Genomic DNA, 14,433 nt, shown 5'->3' with positions numbered 1-14,433 from the left:
TGGGTTCAGAGGGAAAGGGGCTCACAGACTTAAAAGGATACAAAGGGAATGTGGCAAGAAGGATGAAATGGGGGACAGTGGGGGAGACAGAGGAAATGGGGTTACAGAGGGGGGATACAGAGGAACTGGGGGACAAGTGGGAGATGGAGGAAAGCGGAGACCGAGGGAATTGTTTGAATTGGGAAAAGTTGAGATTGGGAAGGGGGAGACCTTGGAAAGAGGGGGACAGAGGGTAGAGGAGGGAGATGGAGGAAAGGGGGACAAAGGTCAAGGGGAGATGGAGGAAATGGGGGCAGAGGGAAGGGGAGGAGACGGAGGAAAGGGGGGACAGTGGGAAGGAGGAGACGGAGGATAGTGAGGACAGAGAGAAGGGGAGAATGAGGAAAGTGGGGTCAGAGGGAAAGGGGACACGGACTTAATAGGGGACAAAGGGAAAGTGGGCAAGATGAATGAAATTGGGGACAGAGGTGGAGACAGAGGAAAGGGGATTACAGAGTGGGGGAGATGGAGGAACTGCGGGACAGTGGGGAGATGGTGGAAAGGGCAGGCACTGGGTTAGACGGTTGAAAGGGGAGACAGAGGGAATGCTGCAGACTGAGGAAAGGGGGAAACAGAGAAAATTGGAGAGATGGAGGAAAGAATAGTCCGAGGGAAGTGGGTGACTTAGGAAAGGGTGTCAGATGGAAGGGGGTGATGGTGTGAAGTGTGGCACGGAGGGAAGGAGAGGGAGATGGAGGCAAAGGGAACGCAGGGAAGGAGGAGAAGGAGGAAAGGGGGACAGAGGGAAAGGAAGGAGATGGAGGAAATTGGGGACAGAGTGTAGGGGAGGAGACAGGTCAAAGGGGACAGAGGGAAAGAGGAGGCAGAGGAAAGGAGGAGAGAGGGAATTTGGGAGAATGAGGAAAGTGGGGACAGAGGGGACATGGAGTAAATGTTAGACAAAGGGAAGGCGGGCAAGTTTGATGAAATGGTGACAGCGGGGAGACAGATGAAAGGGAGTACAGAGGGGGGAGGTGGAGCAACTGGGGACAGGGGGAGATGGAGGAAAGCGGAGACCGAAGGAAGGGGTGACTTGGGAAAGGGTGACAGAGGGAAGGGGGAGACCTTGGAAAGAGGGGGACAGAGGGAAGGGGAGGGAGATGGAGGAAAGGGGTCAGAGGTAAGGGGGAGATGGAGGAAATGGGGACAGAGGGAAGGGGAGAATGAGGAAAGTGGGGTCAGAGGGAAAGGGGGACGCAGAGTTAAAAGGGTACAAAGGGAAGGTGGGCGAGATGGATGAAATGGGGGAAAGTGGGGGAGACAGAGGAAAGGGGGTTACAGAGGGGGGGATACGAAGGAACTGGGGGACAGCGGGAGACGGAGGAAATGGCCAGCACTGTTGGAGATGGTGTAAAGGGGAGACAGAGTGAATGCTGGAGACTGACGAAAGGGGTGACAGAGAAAAGTGGTGAGATGGAGGGAAGCGGAGACCAAGGGAAGAGGGTGACTTCGGAAAGGGTGACCGAGAGAAGGGGGTGATGGTAGAAAGTGGGGGACAGAGGAAAGGAGGAGACGGAGTAAAGGGGGATAGAGGAAAGGGGGGACAGTGGGTAGGGGAGGAGACAGGGCAAAGGGGATGGAGGGAAGGAGGAGAAGTTGGAAAGGAGGACAGAGGGAATGTGAGAGAATGAGGAAAGTGGGAACAGAGGGAAAGGGGACACAGAGTTCAGGGGGGACAAAATGAAGTCAGGCAAGATGGATGAAATGTGGACAGAGGGTGAAGACAAAGGAAAGGGGGTACAGAGTTGGTGAGGCGGAGGAACTGGGGACAGGGGGGAGAGGGAGGAATGTGTGGACACGGGTGAGATGGTGGAATGGAGGGACAGACAGAAGGGCTGAGATGGAGGAAAGGGAGCAGAGCAAAGAGGGATATGGATGGCAAGGGGAACAGAGGGAAGGGTTGTAGACGGAGATAAGGGGAACAGAGGAAATGGGAGACGGAGGAAATGGGGGTCAGAGGGAAGAGGGACAGATGGAAGGGGACACGGAGTTAAGGAGGGACAAAGCGAAGGCGCGGAATACGGAGGAAGTGAAGGTCAGGGGCAGAGACGGAGGAAAGGGCGGACACGGGGGAGATGGTGGAATTGGGGGACAGAGCGAAGGGATCGAGACAGTGAAAGGGGTGAGAGAGGGAAGAGGGAGATGGATGAAAGGGGGGACAGAGGGAAGGGGGAAGAGACAGATGAAAGTTGGGAGATGGAGGAAAGCAGAGACCGAGGGAAGTGGATGACTTAGGAAAGGGTGACAGAGGGAAGGGGGTGATGGTGGAAATTGGGGGACAGAGGGAAAATGGGAGATGGGGGAAAGGGGGACAGAGGAAAGGGGGCAGAGGGAAGGGGAGGGAGGTGAAGGTAAGTGGGATGAAGGGAAAGGGGTGATGGAGGAAAGGGGGACATAGGGAAGGGGAGGAGACAGAGGAAATGTGGGACAGACGGTAGGGGAGGAGACAGGTCAAAGGAGATGGAGGGAAGGAGGAGAAGTAAGAAAGGAGATCAGAGGGAATGTGAGTGAATGAAGAAAGTGGGGACTGAGGGAAAGGGGACACGGAGATCAGGGGGGACAAAGGGACAAAGTGAAGGCGGGTAATACGTGGAAGTGGAGGTCAGGGGCAGAGATGGAGGAAAGGGCGGACACGGGGTAGACGGTGGAATTGGGGGACAGAGGGAAGGGATCGAGACAGAGAAAAGGGGTGAGAGAGGGAAGGGGGAGATGGATGAAAGGGGGACAGAGGGAAGAGGGAAGAGACGGTGGAAAGTGGGGGATGGAGGAAAGCAGAGATCGAGGGAAGTGGATGACTGAGGAAAGGGTGATAGAAGGAAGAGGGTGACAATGGAAAGGGGAGACAGAGGGAATGTTGGAGACTGAGGATAAGGGGGACAAAGAAAAGTGGGGAGATGGAGGAAAGCGGATACCGATGGAAGTTGGTGACTTAGGAAAGGGAGACAGAGGGAAGGGGTGACGATGGAAAGAGGGGGACAGAAGGAATGGGATGGAGATGGAGGAAAGGGAGACAGAGGGAAGGGGAGATGGAGGAAATGGGGGCAGAGGGAAGGGGAGGAGATGGAGGAAAGGAGGGACAGACGGAAGTTGGCGACGGAGGAAAGTGGGGACAGAGAGAAGGGGAGAATGAGGAAAGTGGGGTCAGAGGGAAAGGGGGACACGGAGTTAAGGGGGGACAAAAGGAAGGTGGGAAAGACGGATGAAATATGGACAGGGGGGAGACAGAGAAAAGGGACTACAGAGAGGGGAGGCGGAGGAACTTGGGACACGGGGAGATAGAATGTGCAGACATGGGGGAGACGGTGGAATGGGGACAGAGGGAAGGGGTGAGGTGGAGGAAAGGTGGCAAAAAATGAAGGGGAGACAGATGAAAGAAGGGACAGAGGGAAGGTGGAGATGGAGGAATGGGAAACAGAGGGAAGGGGAGACAGAGGAAATGAGGGACAGAGGGAAAAGGGAGGAAAGATGAACAGGGAAAGTGTGGAACTGAGGGAATGGGGACAGAGGGGGGAGGGCAGAGGGAAGGGGCAAGACAGAGGAAAGTGGACACAAGGGGGAGATGGAGGAAAGGATATACGGAGTGTGGGCAGATTTAGGAAAGGGGGGACAGAAAGAAGGGTGCGACACAGAGAAAAGGGGGACAGAGGGAAGGGGAGATTGATGAAAGTGGGACAGAGCGAAGGGGAGATGGAGGTAAGGAGGAGAGTGGAAAGGGGGCAGAGGGAAGAGGGACACGGAGTTAAGGGAGGACAAAGGCGGGTGAGGCAGAGGAAAGTGGGGATAAAGGGCAGGAGACGGAGGAAATGGGGACAGTGGGGAGACGGAGGAAAGGGTGGACACGGGGGAGATGATGGAAAGGGGGAACAGAAGAAAGGGGGAGATGGATGAAAAGGAAAACAGAGGGAAGGGTGTATACGGAGTTTGGGGGATAGAGCGAAGGGGTAGATGGAGGAAAGGGGAGACAGAGGAAATGGGACAGAGGGAAGGGGAGACGAAAGGGGGACACAGGGAATGGTGACGAGGAAATAGAGGACAGAGGGAAAGGTGTGACAGGGGTAAGGGAAGATGGAGGAAAGAGGGACATAGGGAAGGGGGAGACAGAGGAAAGGCGGGACAGAGGGAAGAGGAACACAAAGGAAAGGGGGAGACGGAGGAAAGGGCAGGCACTGGCGGAGACAGTGGAAAGGGGAGACCAAGGGAAGGGGGTGACTTGGGAAAAGGTGACAGAGGGAAGGGGAAGTCGGTGGAAAGAGGGGGACAGAGGGAAGGGGAGGGAGATGGAGGAAAGGGAGACAGAGGGAAGGGGAGATGGAGGAAATGGGAGCAGAGGGAAGGGGAGAAGATGGAAGAAAGGGGGAACAGAGGGAAGGAGGAGACGGAGGAATGTGGGGACAGAGGGAAGGGGAGAATGAGGAAAGTGGGGTCAGAGGGAAAGGGGGACATGGACTTAAAAGGGGACAAAGGGAAAGTGGGTGAGACAGATGAAATGGGGACAGAGGGGGAGACAGAGGAAAGGGGGTGATGGGGGGAGATGGAGGAATAGGGAGACAGGGGGAGACAGATGAAAGGGAAGGCACTGGGGGAGACGGTGGAAAGGGGAGACAGAGGGATTTCTGGAGACTGACAAAAGGGGGGAAAGAGAAAAGTGGGGAGATGGAGGAAAGCGGAGACCGAGGGAAGTGGGTGACTTAGGAAAGGGTGACAGAGGGAAGGGGAGGGAGATGGAGACAAAGGGGATGGAGGGAAGGAGGAGAAGGAGGAAAGGGGGACAGAGGGAATGGGGAGAATGTGGGGACAGAGGGAAAGGGGACACGGAGTTAAGGGGGACAAATGGAAGGTGGGAAAGATGGATGAAATGTGGACAGAGGGGGAAGACAGAGGAAAGGGGTACAGAGGGGGGGAGGTGGAGGAACTGGGGACAGGGGGAAATGGAGGAAAGTGTGGACATGGGGAGATGGTGAAAAGGGGGCAGCGGGAAAGGGGATATGGATGGAAAGGGGGACAGAGGGAAGGGGTGTAAATGGAGATAAGGGGGACAGAGAAAATGGAAGACAGAGGAAAGGGAGTCAGAGGGAAGAGGGACAGAGGGAAGGGGACATGGAGTTAAGGGGGGACAAAGTGAATGTGGGTAATACGGAGGAATTGGCGGACACAGGGGTAGACGGTGGAATTGGGGGACAGAGGGAAGGGATCGAGACGTGGTGACAGAGGGAAGGGGAGATGGATGAAAGGGGGTACAGAGGGAAGGGGAAGAGACGGAGGAAAGTGGGGACAGTGGGAAGTGGGTCAACGGAGGAAAGAGGGGTCAGAGAGAAGAGGTGAGACAGAGGGAATGGGGGAAAGAAGGATAAGGGAGGGAAGTGGGGACAGAGGGAAGGTGTGCGACAGAGGGAAGGGGGGACAGATTGAAGGTGGACTGAGGGAAGGGGTGAACAGAGGGAAGGGGCAAGATGGAGGAAAGGGGGACTGAGGGGGAGATGGAGAAAAGGGGTCAGAGGGAAAGGGGCGAGATGGAGGAAAAGAGGAACTGAGTGAAGGGGAGACAGATGTAAAGGGGTACAGAGAGAAGGGGAAATGGAGGAAAGTGGGGACAGGAAATTTTGGACTGAGGGAAGGGGCCATGGAGTGAAGGGGGTACAAAGGCAGTTGAGACGGAGGAAATGGTGGTCAGGGGAGGGAGGAAAGGGCTGATATGGGAGGAGACAATGGAAAAAGGGGAAAGAGGGAAGGGGAGACAGAATTAAGGGTGGACAGAGGGAAGGGGAGACGGAGGAAATGTGCGACAGAGAGAAGTGGGGAGATGGTTGAAAGGGGGGATAGAGAGAAGGGGGAGATGGTTGAAAGTGGGGACCGAGGGAAAGGGGGAGAGATGAAAGGGGGAGACTGTGGAAAGGGGTGGCAGAGGGAAGGGGAGGAGTCGGAGGAAAGAGGGGACAGATGGTGGGGGGAAGAGATGGAAAAAAGTGGCGATAGAGGGGAGGAGACGGAGGAAATGGGGGGAGTGGGGAGATGGAGGAAACTGGACACTGGGGGAGATGGTGCAAAGCGGGACAGAGCGAAGGGGGACACAGAGTTATGGGGGGAAATATAGAAGGCAGGCGAGATGGAGGAAATGGGGCACAGTGGGAGGGGAGACAGAGGAATGTGGGTATAGATGGGGGAGACGGTGGAAATGGGGATGGGGAGACAGTGGAAAGGGCCAACAAGGGGGAAAAATGGAGAAAAGGGGGTCAGCGAGAAGGGGATACAGATGAAAGAGGGAAGGGGTGGAGATGGATAAAAGGGGGAAAGAGGGGAAATAAGGAGGAAATAGGGACAGTGGGGAGATGGAGGAAAGGGCGGACATGGGGGGAGATGATGGAAAAGGTGGACAGAGGGCAGGGAGCGAGACGGAGGTAAGGTGGGAAAGAATGAAGGGAGAGACAGATGAAAGAGGGGACAGAGGGAAGGGGAGATGGAGGAATGGGAAACAAAGGGAAGGGGAGTCTGAGGAAAGTGGGGACAGAGAGAAGGTGGAGGGGACATAAGAAAGGGAGGACAGAGGGAAGTGGGGGTGATGGATGAATGAGGGGACAGAGGGAAGTGGAGACAGAGGAAATAGGGGACAGAGGGAAAGGGGAACAGAGGAAAAATGTGGAACAGAGGGAAGGGGACAAAAAAGAGAGGAAAGTGGACAGAAGGGGGAGATGGAGGAAAGGGTGGATGGAGTGGGGGCAGATGGAGGAAAGGGGCACAGAGGGAAGGGTAAGGGTGCGACACAGAGGAAAGGGGGAACAGAGGGAAGGGAGAGATGGATGAAAGGGGGACAGAGGGAAGAGGAGACGGAGGAAAGTGGGACAGAGGGAAGGGGAGACAGAGTTAAAAGGCGACAAAGGCATGCGAGATGGAGGAAATGGGGGACAGAGGGAGGGGGAGAGAGAGGAAAGGGGGATAGAGGGGGAGACAGATGAAATTGAGGACAGGGGGGATGGAGGAAAGGGCAGACACGGGTGGTAAGGTGGCAAGGGGGGACAGAGGGGAGGGGACAGAGGGAAGGGGGAGAAGGATGAAAGGGGGGACAGAGGGAAGGGGAGAGTGAGTTAAAGGCGGACAGAAGGAAGGGGAGACAGAGGAAAGTGGGTACAGAGTGAACAGGGACAGAGGGGGGAGATGTATGAAAGGGGGACAGAGGGAATGGGGAGATGGAGGAAAGGGGGGACAGAGGGAATGGGAGATGGAGGAAAGGGGGGCAGAGGGAAGGGGAGACAGAGGGATGCGGAGACAGAGGGAAGGGGAACAGAGGGAAGGGGAGACTGGAAAATGGGACAGAGGAAAGGGGGGATAGAGGAAACAGGGACAGAAGAAAGGAGGGACAGAGGGAAGGGCAGAGATGGAGGGAAGGGGAGACAGAGTGAGGGGGAGACAGAGGGAAGGGGGAGACGGAGGACAGAGGGAAGGGGGAGATGAAGGAAAGGGTGGACAGAGGGAATGGAGCAAGAAGGAGGTAAGGTGGGAAAGAATGTAGGGGAGATGGATGAAAGAGGGGACAGAGGGAAGGGGGAGCTGGAGGAATAGGAAACAGAGGGAAGGGGAGACAGAGGAAAGTGGGGACAGAGTGAAAAGGGAGGAAAGGTGAACAGAGGGTAAGTGTGGAACAGAGGGAAAGGGGACAGAGGGGGTAGGACAGATGGAAGGGGTGAGACAGAGGAAAGGGGATGGAGGGAAGGGGGAGATGGATGAATGAGGGGACAGAGGGAAGGGGAGACAAAGGAATGGGAAACAGAGGGAAGGGGAGTCAGAGGAAAGTGGGGACAGAGAGAAGGTGGAGGATACAGAGGAAAGGGGGGACAGAGGGAAGTGGGGGCGACGGATGAAAGAGGGGACAGAGGAAAGGGGAGATGGAGGAAATGGGGGACAGAGGGAAAAGGGAGGAAAAGGGAACAGAGGGAAAGTGTGGAAGAGGGAAGGGGGACAGATGGGGGAGGACAGAGGGAAGGGGCAAGACAGAGGAAAGTGGACAGAAGGGGGAGATGGAGGAAAGGGTGGACAGAGTGGGGGCAGATGGAGAAAATGGGGGACAGAGGGAGGGGGAGACAGATGAAAGTGGGGACAGAGGGGGGAGACAGAGGAAATGGGGACAGTGGGGAGACAGATGAAAGGGCAGACATTGGGGAGATGGTGGAAAGGGGGGACAGAGGGAAGGCAGCAAGATGGAGGAAAGGGGGGCAGAGGAAAGGGGTATAGAGTGGGTGAGACAGAGGAAGTGGGGACGGGGGATTGGAGGAAGGGCGGTACAGAGCGAAGTGGTCGATGGAGTTCAGGGGGGACAGAGGGAAGGGGGGACAGTGGGAATGGGGGACAGAGGGAATAGGGAAACATCGGAAAGGGAGGACAGAGGGAAAGGGGGTCAGAGGGAAGGGGAGATGGAGAAAAGGGGGCAGTGGGGAGATGGAAGAAAGGCGGGACAGAGGGAAGAGGAAGATGGAGGAAAGGGGGAGATGGAGGAAAGGGGGACAGAGAGAAGGGGGACGGAAAAAAGCGGAGACCGATGGAAGGAGGTGACAGGAAAGAGGAGACAGAGGGAAAGGGTAGGAGATGGAGGAGAGGGGGTACAGAGGGAAGAGAGAGACAGAGGAAAGGGGGGACAGAGGGAATGGAGAGATGGAGGAAAGGGGGATAGAGGGAAGGGGAGGAGACAGAGGAAAGGGGACAGATGGTAGTGGAGGAGAGAGAATAAAGGGGGACAGAGGGAAGATGACGGAGGAAATGGGGACAGAGAAAAGGGGGAGGAGGAAAGTGGGAACAGAGGGAAGGGGACACGAAGTTATGGGGGGACAAAGGCAAGGCAGGCGAGATGGAGGAAATGGGGGACAGAGGTGGGGAGACAGAGAGGGGGTACAGAGTTGGGGAGACAGAGGAACTGGCGGACACGGGGGGAGACGGTGGAAAGGGGGGACAGAGGGAAGGGGGTGAGACGGAGGAAAGGAGGTGCCTTGTGTAAACTTATACCTCTCATTTTGTTCGTTTTAGATTGCTCAAAGTGTTTGAGCTACCGAAAGAAAATAAACACACACACCGAGAGTAGTTCAGTTTATACAAATGTTTATTACAAATTCAAAAGCTGATTTCAAACTCCAATACGCAAGCCCTTCCCAACTACACTTATCAATGCTTGGACTGGTCCCAACTGCCGAAGCGAGGCAACAACTGTACACTTGTAGTCAGTTGTCAGGGCGCCGGTAGCAGCTTCTCCACCTCCCCCGACCGGGATGTTGGCTGGACTCTAGAAGTTCTTCTTCTTGCTGAGAGATGTTGCCACCTCTCGGAGAGTCTCAAACTTCAGCAGCGGGACCATGGCTTATATTACCCATAAATTGCTTACCTAAGCACCTATTCCCAGCACAGCAAGAAAGATAAGTGAGCAAGCTAAGCTAACATAATTTTCAGCTTATCACTTTGAATACAATGGTTTATTTTGCATCAAAGCTAGGCCTCTGACAGTCTGTGACCAAAACAAGCAGGAAGATTAAAAGTTCTTGGTACACAGATGTCCTTTCTTCAGATAACTGCATCTCTGGCCCCTCGGTGGAACTTAGCTTATGTCTGCTGATTCTAAAAACAAGCAGGTTCTCTGCCTTGCAGAAACAAAGGCTGCAAAAGAAAAAAAAACAACACAGTTAGAATCTTCCATTACAGGGGGACAGAGGGAAGGGGAGATGGAGGAAAGGGGGGCCAGAGTTAAGGGGTGACGGAGGGAAGGGGGACATGGAGTTAAGGGGGGAACAAAGGGAAGGCGGGAGGAAATGGGGGATGGGGAGACAGAGGAAAGGGTGGACATGGGGGGAGAAGGTGGAATGGGGGGATAGAGCGAAGGGATCGAGACGGAGGAAAGGGGAGACAGAGTAAAGGGGTGACAGAGGGAAGGGGGACACGGAGTTAAGGGCGGAACAAAGGGAAGGCGAGCGAGATGGACGAAATGGGGGACGGGGACGACGGAGTAAAGGGTGGACATGGGGGGGAGAAGGTGGAATGGGAGACAGAGGGAAGGGATTGAGATGGAGGAAAGGGGGACAGAGGGAAGCGGGAGATGGATTAAAGGTGGGACAGAGAGAAGGGGAGGAGACGGAGGAAAGGGGGACAGAGGGAAATGGGGGTTACAGATGAAACAGGGGACAAAGGGAAGGGGAGATGGAAGAAATGGAGACAGAGGGAAAGGGGAGGAAAGGGAGACAGAGGGAAGGTTGGGGACAGAGGGAAGGGGAACAAGGGAAGGGGCGGACAGAGGGAAGGGGAACAAGGGAAGGGGCGGACAGAGGGAAGGGGCGATATGGAGGAATGGGGGACTGAGGGGGAGACAGAAGAAAGGGGATGAGGGAAGGGGGCAAGACAGAGGAAAGGGGGGACAGTGAGAAGGTGGGAGACGAAGAGGGGAACAAAGGGAATGAGGGTAGACGGAGGGAAGGCGAACAAAGGGAATGGGGAACACAGTAAAGGGGGGACAGAGGGAAAAGGGGAAGACAGAGGAAAGGGGGACAGATGGGAGTCAGAGGGAAGGGGGGACAGAGGAAAAGGGGTAATCCGGAGTTAGGTGGGATAAAGGGAAGGCGGACAAGATGGAGGAAATTGAGGACAGAGGGAGGTGGAGACAGAGGAAAGGGGGGACAGAGGAAAGGGGGGAGACATCGGAAATGGGGGACAGAGGGAAGAGGGAGACTGAGGAAAGGGGGGCTGAGGGAAGGGGAGGAGACAGAGGAAAGGGGGGACAGATGGTAGGGGGAGGGGACAGAGAAAAGTGGGGACAGAGGGAAGGAGGAGATGGAGTGAAGTGGGGACAGAGGGAATAGGGGAGATGGATAAAAGGGGGGACAGAGGGAAGGGGAGATGGAGGAAAGGGGGACAGAGGGAAGGGGAGACGGAGGGAAGGAGAGACAGGGGGAAGGGGAACAGGGGGAAGGGGAACAGAGGGAAGGGGAGACAGAGGGAAGGGGAGATTTGGAAAAGGGGACAGAGGAAAGGGGAACAGAGGAAACTGGGACAGAAGGAGGGACAGAGGGAAGGGCAGAAATGGAGGGAAGGGGAGACAGAGTGAGGGGAAGACAGAGGGAAGGAGGAGATAGAGGGAAGGGTGGACAAAGGGAAGAGGAGATGGGGACAGAGGGAAGGGGAGACGGGGGACAGAGGGAAGGGGGAGATGAAGGAAAGGGGGGACAGTGAAGGGAAGATGGGGGAAATATGGAAAGGTGGACAGAGGGAAGTGGGGGTGACGCAGGGAGGATATAGCAAAGGGGGACAGTGGGAAGGGGGAACAGAGTGAAGGGAGGACAGAGGAAAGAGGGGATTGAGGAAAGGGGAGACAGAGGAAAGGGGACAGAGGGAAGGGGGAGATGGAGGAAAGGGCTGAGAGGGAAGGCAGGGAGACAGAGGAAAGGGGAGAAGACAGAGGAAAGGGGGGTCAGAGGGAAGGGGAGGAGACGGAGGAAAGTGAGGACAGAGAGAAGGGGTGGGGAGACGGAGGAAAGGGGGAACAGAGGGAAGGGGTGAGGAATGCTGGGAAGGGTTAGTGCAGTGCAGATAAAGGGCAGGGTAGTGGAAAGAAGGAAGAGGTTAAGCAATGGGGTGGGGTGAATGGGTTACAACAGTCTGTGAAATTCTCTGCGAAGGATAGGAAAATAACCAAGATTTATCATGAGTTTCTTGTCATACACATTTTACATTCTTCAGTCAAACAGGTACACAAACTATCCTAGTAAACTAATTGAATTGAGAGATTATGAATACATTAGAAATATTCAGTTACTGCAGTGCAATAAAGAAAGTTGTGATAGTGCGGATGGTCCCTAATAGATGCACCAAGGGTTCTGGAGCCTGATAGCTATTGGGAATAAATTGTTCTTGATGCCAGAGGTGCTGTCTACAAGCTTCTGTCCCTTCTGCCCGAAGGGAGCAGTGAGAAGATGTAGTGACCAGGGTGATTGGGTGATTGGTCACTTTCCTGAGGCAGCGCCCCGCACAGACGTCTGCAATGGGTGGGAGGTCGGAGCCTGTGATGGATCTGGCTATTTTCTGCACTCCTGGCCACTTGCAGACATTCCACAGAGCACCCTGGAGAAGTTTGATAGGGTTACTGACCACATTCCAAATTTCTACACACTTCTTTGAAAAATATTTTGTTTTAATATTTTATTTTTGATTTTCAAAGACTCAGACAAATCCAAACAACCCAATCTGTTCCAGCAATATTATATAACATAAAGGCTATTTCTTCCCCCACCCCTCTCCTCTCCCCCTCCCTCTTGTACCCAAATACAACAAAGTAAAAATATAAATTAAACAAATACCAAGAACCAAATATCGGTAATGTCACAAACCCTTCAGGGAACTTAAGAAAAACCCAAAGAAACTGAAAATTTAAAAAAAATGTCCCTTCTTCACTACTGCCTCAGTGTGCAGGCTCTGGGAAGGACTTCTGAGGTTATGGGCTCCCAGGAACTTGAAGGTTCTGACCCTCCCCACCTCTGTCCCATCAGTGTGGACAGGTGTGTGGCCCCCTCACCCTCTCCTTCCTAACATCCTTGGTCTCGCTGACATTGAGAGCAAGGTTGTTGTTCTGGCAACACCCAATGAGGTTCTCAATCTCCATCCTGTATACAATGATTTTATTTAGAGATATAGCATTGTTACAGGCCCACGAGCCCGCCCGCCCAATACACCAATTAACCTATGAACCCAGTATAGTTTTGGAAGGTGGGAGGAAACCCATGCAGACGCAGGGCGAATGCACAAAATCCTTATCGGGTTCAAAACCAGATTTCTGGGTCCGCAATAATGGGAGACAATGAGATGGCAGAGGAACGAAATGAGTATTTGCATCAGTTTTCCCTGTGGAAGACATTAAGTGTGCCAGATTGTCAAAGCGCATCAGGGAGTGAGTGCAGTTACTATTTCAAGAAAGCTGAATGGTCTAAGAGTGGAGAAGTCTCCCGGACCAGATGGATGGCACCCTCAGGTTCTGAAAGAAGTAGCGGTAGAGATGGTGGAGGCATTGGTCATGGTCTTTCACTCATCAATAGATTCTGGCATGGTCCTGGGGGACTGGATATTCACAAATGTCACCCCACTATTCCTATAAGGGAGAGAGGCAGCAGAAATTATAGACTGGATAGCCTGATGTCTGTGGCTGTGAAGAAGTTGGAGTCGATTATAAAGGATGAGGTTACGGAGTACTTGGGTGGGGGGGGGGGGGGGGGAGGGATAGGATAAGATAGGCCAAAACCAGCATGGTTTCCTTAAGGGTAAATCTTGCTTGACCAACCTATTGGAATTCCTTGTGGCTGGATAAGGGAGATGCAGTGGATGTTGTGTATATCAGAAGGCCTTTGACAAGGTGCTACACATGAGGTGTTTTAACAAGAGCCTACAGTAATAAGAAACATACTCGTGTGGGCAGATTGGCAGGAAGCAGACAGCTGGAATATGAGGATCACTGTCTGATTGGCTGCTGCCTGCGTGTGATGTTCCACAGGAGTCTGTGTTGGGGCTGCTTCTGTTAATATTGCATATTAATGATTTGGATTATGGAATAAATGGCTTTAAGGCCTAGTTTGTGGACGGCACAAAGGTAGGTGGAAGAGCAGGTTGTGTGGAATAAACAGGGAGGCTGCAGAGGACAGACCGATCAGAATAGGGCTGAGAAGTGAAATGTAAAGACAGAAAGTGTACGGTCATGCACTTTGGAAAAAAAAACAAACTATTTTTTAAAATGGGGAGAAAACTGAAAATACCCAGATGCAAAGGGCCTTGAGCATTCTCATGTAGGATGGGACAGGGGGTGAATAAGGCCAATGCAATAATGGCATTAATTTCAGGCGGAATAGAATATAAAAGCAAGGATGTGATTTTAAGTATTTAAGTGTATTGTGAGCAGTTTTGGGCTCCTCATTTAAGAAAATATGTGCTGACACTGGAGAGGGTTCCAGGAATGAAATAGTTATCATATGAGGTGCATTTGACAGCTCTGTATTTGTTGAAAGTTAGAAGAATGAGGTGGGGGGGGGGGGGGGGGGATCTCATTGATACATTTTAAGTGATGAAAGGTTGTTTCCCGTGATGGGAGAGTCTAGGACAAGAAGCGGAGGAATTTCTTCAGCCAGAGGGTGGAATTTGTTGCGGAAGATGGGTCAATGGGTGTATTTAAGGCAGAGAATGCTTGGTTCTTGATTAGCCAGGGCACCAAAAGTTGTGGGGAGACAGCTGGGCAGTGGGGAAATAATTAAATGACTCATCTCTGCTCCTCTAACCATTGCCGCCCCATTCGGACTCCTCGTTTGCAGGTACCAACGGTCGTGTCTTCGGCCACTCTGTGAACTGCCCAGCAGCAGCAGCAGGCTAATGGGGATGGATCAAGGGACGAAGCGT

The 14,433-nt window shown here is 53.7% G+C and overlaps 1 protein-coding gene across 1 annotated transcript; it reads left to right on the top strand.

The window, feature by feature from the left end:
• Nucleotides 1–3,000: 3,000 nt before the first annotated feature.
• LOC138737337 (octapeptide-repeat protein T2-like) lies at nucleotides 3,001–4,561 on the top strand. Its single transcript, XM_069888092.1, has 2 exons — nucleotides 3,001–3,179; nucleotides 4,093–4,561. Exons 1-2 carry the CDS (start codon nucleotides 3,001–3,003, stop codon nucleotides 4,559–4,561), a joined length of 648 nt encoding a protein of 215 aa, XP_069744193.1.
• Nucleotides 4,562–14,433: the final 9,872 nt, after the last annotated feature.

The sequence above is a fragment of the Narcine bancroftii genome, chromosome 6 (assembly GCF_036971445.1).
Source record: "Narcine bancroftii isolate sNarBan1 chromosome 6, sNarBan1.hap1, whole genome shotgun sequence".
Lineage (NCBI taxonomy): Eukaryota > Metazoa > Chordata > Chondrichthyes > Torpediniformes > Narcinidae > Narcine > Narcine bancroftii.
This window is presented reverse-complemented; position numbering and strand designations above follow the sequence as displayed.

Bases quoted from the DNA above. Each gene is read 5' to 3' on its own strand.
- LOC138737337 (XM_069888092.1), top strand. From the start codon at position 3,001: ATGGAAAGAGGGGGACAGAAGGAATGGGATGGAGATGGAGGAAAGGGA. The intron at 3,180-4,092 runs GTCAGAGGGAAA...AAGGTGTGACAG, and splicing joins GGGAGAATGAGGAAAGTGGG to GGGTAAGGGAAGATGGAGGA.